The 12,065-nt window shown below is 43.5% G+C and overlaps 1 protein-coding gene across 1 annotated transcript in view; it reads right to left on the bottom strand.

The window, feature by feature from the left end:
* LOC145411433 (thrombospondin type-1 domain-containing protein 7B-like) overlaps nucleotides 1–12,065 on the bottom strand; it is a 169,524-nt gene that overhangs the window by 75,844 nt on the left and 81,615 nt on the right. The window contains exons 3-4 of the mRNA XM_080281473.1: nucleotides 4,310–5,030; nucleotides 3,380–3,509 (exon numbers count right to left, since the gene is read on the bottom strand). Of these exons, the coding sequence (XP_080137599.1) occupies nucleotides 3,380–3,509; nucleotides 4,310–5,030 (851 nt within the window). The remainder of the gene's footprint in view (nucleotides 1–3,379; nucleotides 3,510–4,309; nucleotides 5,031–12,065) is intronic.

The raw sequence follows: 12,065 nt of genomic DNA, 5'->3' as shown, positions 1-12,065 counted from the left end.
TACTTTGGATTTTTATTGTAACTGAGAAAATATCTAGACTGGGTGACCGGTTTGTGACTTGCAGCGAAGCGATATGTCTAAAATTACTCTAATATCAAAATAAACTTTCCATACGCAAGAAAACGCACATCCTCATATAAAGAAATTTACATGTTTACATTCGAATTTAGAACGTATATACCACGGGAGACAGACCCTTTATTATTCACGGCAGGTTTACTCCAGGGTTTTAGACTTTTGTGTTCCTTGTATTTATCATATAATAATCAGCGATACCAGTGGAGAGGTGTTCTCTGCGGATAATTGAAAGGCTCTCGTTAAATCTGACCTTATACTGCGCTCCTCAGGAAGTAATGACATTCTACTATATACAATATCTGAATCCGAAAATAAAAACTCAGTTACGCACAAGAAAACATTACAGTAAACACAGCCTTACTGTAAACACTGGTACACTCTTGATAACTGATGCACAGTAGTGAAGTTCAAGCTACATGAAATAACGAATATTGGACGTACTTAATAATAATCTCATTTTCATTTATGTAACCTACTGATTCCTTTTTTAATCTCACCTTTGCGGATGCTCATTTAGTTGGTCCAAGCGACCTGAAGCAATAAATGACAATGCTGAATTTACTGTCGTTTCATTTACTGTTAGGGAGAGACAATACAGTGAAATGCCACCAAACAGGGCGGAAGTCCCAGTAATATTTTAGACTACTATCAGACACCTGTCCAGGCAGCAGACCTTCATCTTGAATAGAGAAGCGAAGACAGCGTACCTGATGCACTCATTTTCCTTGTATTCGTACCCCAAACCAGTTCCAAAGTCATGCTCTGGATCTACAGTGTTTCACTCAATGTTCGTAAGTGTGAAGAAGTACGAGTAGATCTGAATGATTATGGCAGCGATGTTGATTAGTATATTTGAAAGAAAGTTAGACAGAAAGCTTGCATAACGATGCTCAAGTCTCGTCTCACTGCAAGATTACTTTTATGTAGATCCAGTGTAAGAATAAACTATTTCAATTATTCCTTTGTTTATACCAGATTAACCACCCACAATATAAGGTTTGGCAGGCATGAAAACTCGGATGGTAGGGAAGGTTCAATAATATTTCTAGAACATAACTACAATGCTGCAATGAACATCTCAGGACAGCCAAGGACCATGTCGAATTATCCACTTTAACACAGCCCTAGTACTGTATCTTCCTACTAACACTCACTCCACAAACCCCGTAATATTGTCATCAGCAATTCACATTGACATTCCCCTCAACCCGTGTCCGTCCATACAAACTACTCGTATAGTGGGTTAGACGGCCATCATTTCCTTTTGTTTTGACTGTTACTCCCATTACATAAGCGTGAGAGGACAGGATGTTGGCTTGGACATGTTTCACCTGCAATAAATAATCAAGACCTGTGTTGATACTGGTGGCTGGTTTGTTGTCAGTGTTATCCGCTTGTTGCTGTTGAATACTTAACCCTTTCAGTCCGAGTACGCTTGTGTATCTTTTAACCCCTCCTATGCAATGACGTCAATTCAAGTTTTTCCTTTTTAATGTCAGACACTGTTATTCAGTTTAGGAAAGATTTCTTGTACTGAAATTGGTTTGAAAACTATTATCTACGTTCTCATGTCCGGGAGAAAAAGTATCTCCCAAGTCAATTCAGAATGTCTGTTAAAAAAAAAAAAAGAGAGAGAAAGAAAATGGCGACATCGTAGCTAATTGGTGAATTATTAACATTGAAATTATGCTACAAGATGATTGATACATTGAACATCATTCAGTTAAAAGACGATTTGTTATAAAGCAGAGAACAAGACCTTTCGTTCCTGTTCGTTCGTTCCCTGAGGAGCTGATCTTCTGCATATTGCGTCCCACCTGACAGTAGCTTGAATAATGAATGAAGGCACAACCCTGAATTTGACACACACACACACACACACACACACACACACACACACACACACTAAAAGAATGAAACCCACTGACAGACATAACAATCATGCGCGGCAGAGGTCTCGTGGGATGGAGTTGCCAGCTTGTGTTTACCTGTGACGCCAACCCAGGAGGGAGAAGCGGAAGGCAGGCAGAGGAAGCGTGGGATATCTGTGTGTGTGTGTGTGTGTGTGTGTGTGTGTGTGTGTGTGTGTGTGTGTGTGTGTTTTCCTTTCCCGTTCAAAATTTCTCTCACATTCGTCTGATTTTCTACATTTCAGCACTATTACTCCATTTGAAATATTGTATTCAACTAAGTGAGTATACGTACCTAAAGACAAAAGACTGATAAATGTCCATATATGTTACCTTGAGAGAGAGAGAGAGAGAGAGAGAGAGAGAGAGAGAGAGAGAGCAGTGAAACCGGCGTAGGCTAGCTGAGCTTCTGATATTTTTCTTTTCGACGCACTCCAGCTTTTCAGGTCGGGGGAAGTCGGACATGGATGTGGAAAAAGCGAGGCTCGGGTAAAATTGGCTGGGAACGTAAAACAAAAATCCTGGACCCATTTTTTTTTTTTCTTTCATCTACGACTGATCTCTCTCCTACGGTCCGTTTTTACGATGGGCCACAAGTTCGCCGGATTGAAGGTCTTTGCTTGGCAGTGCGGGAAGTTCGCGTGAGCAGATCATTCGTTTCCTCGCGCATGTTAGCTGAATGAGGGTCCACACAGGCTCTGGTTTTGAGTTGATCATATACTTAGTATTATTAAGGTTTTGAAGGCGTCTGCAGTGATCGGGTTTACAGTGATCGGGTGTATAGTTGCTTTTCTGTTAGGCTGGGATCAGTCTCTATTGGAAAAGGACATTTACGTGAGTGCAGTAGATGTAGTAGTAGTAGTAATAGTAGTAGTAGCAGTATGTTCAAACGTGCGTTCTTATAATGTGTTCATCACTTTTCCCACGTTCACTTTTCGTTCTGCTCGTAAAATATCCCCCTCTATGTAACCCTGACTGGTACGGGCCACTTTCTCGGTGATAAAAAGTATTTCTCCGTCACACACACACACACACACACACACACACACACACACACACACACACACACACACACACACACACACACACACACACACAGAAGAATACACAGTTAGCTTGGGCCGAGTAGACAGTCAGTGAAAGTCCTTATAGCTTGAGAAACACTGGGAGTTTATTTAAGATGGAAACATATGAAACTTCTTACCTGTTTTGGAAGAAGTTTAGATACAATGGGAGCAAACAGAAATTAATATGCTTCTGCCGTGACTGTTCCTAGGACCGTGATAGGTAAAGAGTTGGATAGATTGCTTGAGAGATAAACGGCTAGATAGGTGCAGACAGAGACAGAGAACTTTAATAACCACAGATATGAACTAAATGAGGTACATTACCAGTCCGCTGGGTGCCACACATCCCGGCACTACGGTGGACCACGAGGACCACTGGGTGATGCTGCAGTCCCGCGCCACCACACACGTCCTCACCCGCCCCGCCACGCTGCCCCGCCCCGCCATACAAACGCTGCCGGGGTACACGCACAGACGGGGAAGTTAGGGGCATAAGGATATGGTAGGCGGATAATATAGTTAGTACAATATGCTGAAATTCTCTTCAATCAAAAGTACATTATGAGGCGATAAGCCACTGATTACAAGTCTGTAATACTGTGAATACTATCATTAGGTTGTCGTTAAAGTTATGGTACTGAAAGGGTAATCAAGATCGCTTCTAATTACCTCAGTACGGAGGATCTCTGATAAAATACCTAAAAATCGTCTTGCGCTAGCCAAACAAATCAAGAAATTGGCGTCCATACCAAAAATGTGGAACGTGTCTGAGTGCAAGGATGTACAGTATTTTTGGCCTTCTTCAGCTATATTTAACTTTTTTTTTCATTCTCATGACTGGTACCACTGGAAAATACTTTCATGACAGTTTCAATAAGGAAAGATATTCCATGATTGGCATAATAGAGGAAAAAATGGAATTCTTTTCTTTCCCAGTAGAAATGCTTTTTGTTTGGGGTGGGTGGGTTGGCTATGTATAATTTCCTTTGGGGGTAGAAAAAGTGTGGTACCATTGGAAGGCAGTTTCAATTACATTTTGAAAATGGTATGACATGGCACGAATGGTTTGATAGCTAAGAAGAAAACGTTTTGGTTCTCCTTAATTAGGGAAATTTTACAAACCATATGGGCCTAGAATATTGCACACCAAATTTTGACTATGCATAGTGTTCTCGCTCGCCTTTTTGCTCGAACGGTAAAAAGAACGTCATGGTAGAAAAGAGGATGAAAGTAATAAGCTGACAGGAGACGTACCTGAGCGGGAGGCGGGTACCGTTGACGTGAACACAGGTGAGCTCTCTCTCCTGACGCCCCACCAGAGGCAGGTCCACTATGGTGATGCCTCGGGGTAACTGAGGGGGACGTCTGGCTGGGCTGTCGTCCCAGGAAGTCTCGGAACCGATGCGTGGAAGTGCCTTGATGTCATTACCTTGCTGCCAGTCCTCGGCGTCGACCGCTTCTGGGAAAGTATCGTCCCTGTTTCTGTCAGTGGGTGTTGTGATGGCAGATGGCAGCTCCGGTATATGAGGTGGTGTGGCGATTGGTTGACAGGGGCCCCACTCGCCTACCCTCAGCCGCACCAAAGGCTCCTCCCTCTCGCCAGAGAGGGCTGGAGATAGACCAGACGGAAGACACTCAGCCAGGCAAGGACGTGACTCACTGAGGGGTGGGCAGGGTTTACCGTCAACCGAAGGTGCCACAACTACAGTCCTGGTCCGGCGTTGAGAAGCGTCACAGGACACACAGGGTACCCAGCCACCCCAAGGCCCCACCACACAGTCTTGGGGGCAGGTGGTGGTGCAGTTGGCTTGATGTGCAGGGCGCGGGCTGGTGCACTGTTCCTCATCCACTATAGTGTTGTACACACCACATTTCACAGTCCGGAAGCGCTGTCCTTGACACAAGCCCTCGGCGTCTCTGGTACGGTCCTCACCCACACGGCACGGCGACCACGAGTCCACCAACCACGTACCACCTGTAAGAAAACAACACGGTATTAGTTACACATGATGGAACTGAAAAATCTGAGACCATGAATGATTAGTGAACAGATACACAGCGATTACACATGATGGAACTGAAAAATCTGAGACCATGAATGATTAGTGAACAGATACACAGCGATAAGCAAAAGCTCTCCAGCTTTTTTCTGTTGGTTGTGTCATTGGAAGGTATTACATGGACTGTTACTATGTGATAGCACCGTGAAACACACAACAAAAGATCATGAGAAGGAAGGATACTCTGTCGTATGGGGAAGAATGACAAATATAGATGGCACGAAAAACTACTGGTAGATGATTGTCGAGGAGCATTTGCCAGTGGGTACATAGCATGGTCCTTTCACCTGAGTATTCTGTTGATAGTTCTGCTACTTGTATGCTTTCCTGTCAGTGTTTCTGGTTCCCTCTCACTGCATTTATAAGTGGGAAATAGCGTGATGATGATGATGTTGCTGGTGGTGGTTCACCAGTAATTTGGTTCCAACTCCCTTACCCTTACCTCGCATGCACGAATAACGTCATGTTGGTTATATCCTGCACTTGATTCTTCTGAGGGAAGATTTCTCATGGTGAGGGGGAAAGAATCCAATAAACAGACCACAGCGTTCCATGGTACAGGGGGTACGCACTTTCTGTATGACATTTGGGTACACTGCAGAAATAAGCCTTAAATATGGGTCGTTGTTATGCAAGGGTACGTTTTCCCTTTATTTCACGTCTTGACCGAGCCTGGCAAGGAATTGTGTTTGGTTTTCCTTTAGATTAAAGTCTGGAAGAATAAATATTTCCCCTGGCGCCGTAAGTATCCATGTGGCACTTTTTTTTTTCTCATGAGAGGGGGTGGGGGATGCACTCTTCTCTCGGTAGGTTTACTGTTAGATGCTCTTTTTTTCTCGATAAGTTAACTGTTATACTGTTAAATGCTCCATTTCTTCTGTAAATTTACTGTTAGATGGTTAGATGGTGCTTGTCACGAAGTGCTGTGGAAATGACATACAGCCGTAGTATTGACTTTTCCTGCTGCTGAGCTCTGTGAAATAAGCTGCAAAAAGACGATAATCTGGGCCAAGTTAAAATGAAACAGCTCTAGTAAAATGAAAAGCTAGCATTCTCAACTTCTTGAAAAGGTTACTGAAGGCAGTATCTTTTTTACTCTAACTTGGCCTAAAATTCCATCTCTGTATCTTCATTGCTGAGCAGTAACAATGGTTTAACACTAGAATTTGATGCTAGTCACGAAGAAGTCCTATGGAAAGCATGTAGAGCCGGGGCAATGTCTTTTTCTACCACTTGGCTACCTGGAATAATCTGCAGAAGGACGAAAATCTTGGCCAAGTTAGTGTGAAAGAGCAATAGTTTTAACGTTAATAGTATGGGCTGAGGGCAGAGTGAACACCAGAACAGGCTTATGTTCTTTGGTAGACCACAGTTTCTTAAACAGTTATGTATGCAAGAGTATGTATGCTTTTGTTAATATTTGCTGTATATGTAGAATAATGCTTTATTAACCATACAGGATGAGAAGCCTTTGATTTTGAACACACGTTGCTATTCCACTTTTCCTGGGACTTTCCGTAAAAAAAACAAAAAATAATATGCAGTATTCCATCTGATTACTCTCATGAATCAAACATCAGCCACCAATTGAAAATGGGGAATGAAACTTTTCGCTCGATTATGCTTAGTTCCTTTGTACCATCCCCCTCTCTTTCCACCTACCTACGTACCTAAGGATCTGTCTATCCATCTGTCTATCTGCCTACCAACCTACCTATCTATCTCTGTGTCTCCTCATACTTCCCCTCATTCCTATCGCCCCGGCAACTTTGGGAGAGCGAATCCCACTCGTACTCAGAGAGCCACTGCACTCCGACAAGAAAACCTGAGCATCATTCGAGTCGGATCCGTTTCTCCGTGATGGTAAGTTTGCCTCCAGGACACGTTATCAAAGTGGCTCTGGAAAGGATCCGAGGCGGGTGTTTGATCAGGTCGACGTGTGATTTGGCAGCTCAGACTAAAGGGCATCCGGTTTTCCTTTGAGACGCAGGTTTTCGACAAATATGCCTTTTTGAATCTCCTAGTTTTGAGTGTGTGTGTGTGTGTGTGTGTGTGTGTGTGTGTGACGTTTTTAGCTCCTCTTATTCAACACAATCTCTTCTTTGGATATATGCACCTCGATTATTTTTCGTCATTTCCAACACACACAGGCAATTTTCCGCTGGCCTGTGCTACAAACTTCATGCTTATTTCAGACTGCCCACTACACCACCATCCCATACCAGTACAACACCACTCTCTCATTCCATACCAGTACAACACCACTCACCCACACCATACTCATACGCTTCGTCCCACACGCCTACACCCACCACCATCTGCCCTGTGTTGGTTCTGATTACATACTGTACCTAAGCAAAGAGGACGTGAGAGAGGGCCCCGGTAAAGGAGAACAAAGGGACCACAGACATTGCCTCACTTGTTACCTCACTCATCTCTCTCTCTCTCTCTCTCTCTCTCACACACACACACACACACGCACGCACACGCACGCACACACACACACACACACACACACACACACACACACACACACACACACACACACACACACACACACACACACACACACACACACACACACACACACACACAAAAGAGTAGCGATGGTAGTTACCTCACCATAACACATGCAAGCAGCGAAGGGAAGGGAAGGGAAGAGAGAGAAACGGGGTGGAGAAAAGGGAAAAGGGAAGGGTATGAATTGAGGAGGAGGCAGAAGGAGGGCAGAGAAGGAGGAAGGAGGGAAGAGAGAAGGGTAAAAGATGTGAAGGAGAAGAAGAGGTGAATGGAAAGAAGAAGAAGAAGAAAGGAGAAAAGAGAAAGAGGGGGGAACGAGAGAAAAGTTTGAAGAAGGGAGGGAGGAGTGGAGAGGACAGAGTGAAAGGAGAGGAGAGGTGCAGAAAAAAGGGGAAACAAGAAAGTGAGAAGAGGGAGGGACAAAGGAGACGCCAGCCACAGCCACAGAGGACCGCTATCAGGCTCCTGGGTTTAATGGCCCAAATGAGTTTAGGAGTAACATCCTTTTTACGTGGCCGCCTCGGGACACCAATTAGGAAGGAGTCAATGAGGCCGAGGAAGCAGGTTATTTCGGAGGCATGAGGTAATTTTATCGAAAGAAAAATTAACCTCTTCAATCCAGTATCAATTTTTCATCTGAGTAAAGCTACCGACAGATGACTTTATTCTGATTTGGAAGGATCTTTTCAAACTTCAGGAGTTAGACACGACATTCATTAGCTTCTTCACTGCTAGAAGTCCGTCTCAGTTAAATAATATTATCTGGTGGTAGGACGATTAAAATACCAAAAGTTATCGGAATTAAGGTGTTAAAATCATTCTCGTTATACCGGTATTGATATGATTGCTGATTGAATTACCTGAGCGTAGAAATTAGATAAGTGAGGGGCTATCGCTATCTGCTGACCTGCTGTATTATGTGCCCCTGTTACGGGCGTATGTTAACAGTATAAAATTGAAAATGATGGGTTGGATGTATCACAGTTCAGAAAATGACTGGATCTTGTAAATGTACACACACACACACACACACACACACACACACACGCCATTTTCTGGCTCTGAGAAATAATTTGCGTGATGGTGTACTCTTTCTGTGGCACAACACATAGACACTCCCCCTCGCCTTCATCTAAAAATACTATCCGAATTCACGCCATGTAAAAAAGTGAAAAACTACAAAAAGAAAAACAGAGAACTCTAAAAATATTAAGTGTGTTTTTTGCTGAAATAGACATGAGTTTGTTAAAAACTCAACGGCCTTTTCGTTTTACTCCTGTTATTCTTCATTTTCTATTTTGTATACCATAACCATCTTTTTTTAAATCTTCAAAGCACTATTGGAAGAAGGCAGGAGAGTGGTGGAGGGGAGGCGATGGGAAGAATAGTCGTTACTGAGTAGGGACATAATGCCTAGACGTTCCTTTGTTAAAACTAACCCTCTGAGAACTAGGCGTCGAGCAACAGGCAGTTAGACAGATACGTAAGTAGGTGAATAGAAGGGTGGATAGACAGACAGGGAGAAACAGATATAAAGAGATCGGAAGATGAAGATATAGATATGAGGAGATAACGATAGTGAAGGAAAATATAAGAAATACCGTATGTTTGTTTTGTGCTGTTGGGTACGGCACTGAAACTGCAGCATGAAGAATACACATATGGAGTGACGGACAGACGAACAGAAAGAAAGAATGGCAGACAGATAGATAGATAGATAGACAAATAGACATAGATAGATAGACAGACAGATATGTAGAGAGACAGATTCATGGACAGACAGGTAGGCAGAAAGATAGGTGAAAGTAAAGGCAAGAAAATAGAGAGTGCTGTGTTGCTGAATAGTAAAGCTGCATCATGAGGAAGATAAATGGAGGGTATCGTGCCTGGGTCGCTTGCAAATTGGTTTATACGGCGTCAGGCTGATGAGGCAGGCACGGTGAGGGGAGGCAAGTATGATGAAAGATACGCAGGGTGAGGCTGGAAGAGTGGGGGGAGGTGGGCAGAGTGAGGCAGGAAGCGTGAGAGGATGTGGGTAGGGTGAGACGGGCAGAGTGAGGAGACAGGGTGAGAGGAGGTAAGTAGGGTGAGAGAAAGCAGGCAAGATGAGGCGATGTAAGCAGAGTAAGGCAATTAGAGTGAGGAGAGGTGAGCAGAGTGAGGGCAGCAGGATGAGGGGAGGCAGGCAGAGAGAGAGGAGATATTAAGACTGCGGCAAGCAAACTCGGGGACGTTTGCACAGTAATAGGAGGTAGGCGGGGTGAGAAAAGCAGGATGAAGGGAAACAGGCAGGGTGAAACGAACAGGATGAGGAGAGGGTAAGGAGGAGGCAGGGTGAGGGAAGCAAGGTGAGGCAGAGAAGAGAGTGAAGGAAGGCATTGTTTTTGGCTTATATCTTGGTGTGTGTGAAGTGGAAGCATTTACGAAGTACCGTAAAACATAGTGAAATGAATGAACACCTGTCACCGAGTACATGGGTCGTGTATCTAATGTATAAGTGGTTTTGTTTTACTGACGTAGGATAATGATATACATGTGAATCAATTGCTGCGAGCCTATTTCTTACGGAGATTTTCGTCGGTACGCATTTCTCGGGCGTCTGAAAGTGTTCGGAGTGTCTTCGTGGACTTTTAAAACCATAAGTTACTAGGTGTAAATCCGGGAATCTTACAAAACTGAAACATTATGAAATATACTGCAGACATAGCTTACTGCATAATTTTATGAACATTCTGCTTGATCTTCATGGTGTGCAATACATATAACAAAATGTACAAAAGAAAAAATGCAGGAGAGAGAGAGAGAGGGAGAGAGAAAGAGAGAGAAAAAAAAACATCACGCGATATGCTCCTTTATTTCCCTGTTCGCAACTCTCTATTCTGTCTGTGTTGCATCAAGGTATCCCATTTTCCACAAATTTTGCAATTTACAATGTGAGCTGCCTTCCTCTGGCTTCATTTCCCCTGGGAAATCATCGAGATGATCAGTGTTGCGCGAGGCTGAAGGTACGCGTAAGGCAGGAAGAACATAGAGTCTGAAATCACCCGACCAAGAAAGTCAAAGATCAACTTTCTATATTGCTTTTACTCTACAGTAACTTGGCCTAAAACTGCCGTCTCACCATCTCGAATGCTGAGTTGTAGCTATAGATTAATACTAGAAAATGATCCTAGTCACGAAGATGTGCAATAGAAAGGATGTAGAGCTGTGATATTGTATTTTTTGGCCACTCAGTTGCATGAAATAAACAACAAAAGGATATTGCCTTATAACAGTAGTTATTAGTTATCTTTGAAGACATTATAAAGCTAGTACCAAAGGAGATTCGATTAGCCTGTACCCCACATTACAGAGTATAATCAGCAATGACTTGGAGAGGCCGAACCTGTTCTGTTTTAGAAATCACGGCAAGAAATGGCAAGGCTTCCCTTTCCCTTAGCGATATGAATATTAAGCATGAGGTCGTTAAATTTCTAGATAATGTTTATAGTAGTAGTAGCGGTGGTAGTAGTAGTAGTCTAGTTGATATAGCCCTGAGTTCATCTGAAACATTAACCCGGTGGACTTCAGACAGACGTTCCCCTTCTCTGGCAGTCCGCCACCTACCTTTTGGGGATACTGGGGAACTTGTGGGACGTTTGTATAGTGGGATAAAGGAGCAGTTCGGTTACAGTATATCAGTACTACCACGTGAAGGCGTTCCTTTCCAGCTTGTAATGTTCATTTAGGTGCTGAAGAGGGACACCTACCCGCGATGGCACCGATATAACTGGCCAGGGTATGTAAGCGCACCTCAGCTTCCTCCATATCCCACGAAAGGAACACGAGAGCATCAGCCAGCGATCCACTAGGTTCACGCCTAGATGAGCCTGGTGCCATAACGACAATGATAATAATGCTTTGTTCTAGGAGTTTTGTGTGTGTGTGTGTGTGTGTGTGTGTGTGTGTGTGTGTGTGTGTGTGTGTGTGTGTGTGTGTGTGTGTGTGTGTGTGTGTGTGTAAGTGGGATGATGAAATTAGAAAACCTGCTTTATCTCTAATATCTTCTGCCGTCCTGCTATAATGATATATGGTTAAGGGGCAGAATTTTTCAAGGCCGACTTATATAAGGGGCTTGAGCTCACCAGCACGTAGACATTATTTATTCTGAAAATGCCAGACGATTTCACTCAGCGTAGGAAAAACCTCCTCAGCCTACAGGTTGTAAGGATAATTTATCTATCTATCAGTCTGTCTGTCTATCTATTTATCTATCTATCTATCTATCTATAAAATTTATTGCATTTGGACCTCCTTCAGTTTCCTTCATGACTCTTCTGGTCTTATACCCACCGACGTAAACATTTATTGCTCCACTGAATCAGGTCGTTTGTCAACAAGCGGCCACTTCTGCTGTCGTCAGGAGTCCTTCGGGATTAGTGTGTAAAGGA

Source organism: Coenobita brevimanus, chromosome 89 (genome assembly GCF_032717465.1).
Source record: "Coenobita brevimanus isolate Jiangsu-jjx chromosome 89, ASM3271746v2, whole genome shotgun sequence".
NCBI classification, from domain to species: Eukaryota; Metazoa; Arthropoda; class Malacostraca; order Decapoda; family Coenobitidae; genus Coenobita; species Coenobita brevimanus.
The sequence above is the reverse complement of the archived record's forward strand: the minus strand, read 5'-3'. Positions and strand labels throughout refer to the sequence as shown.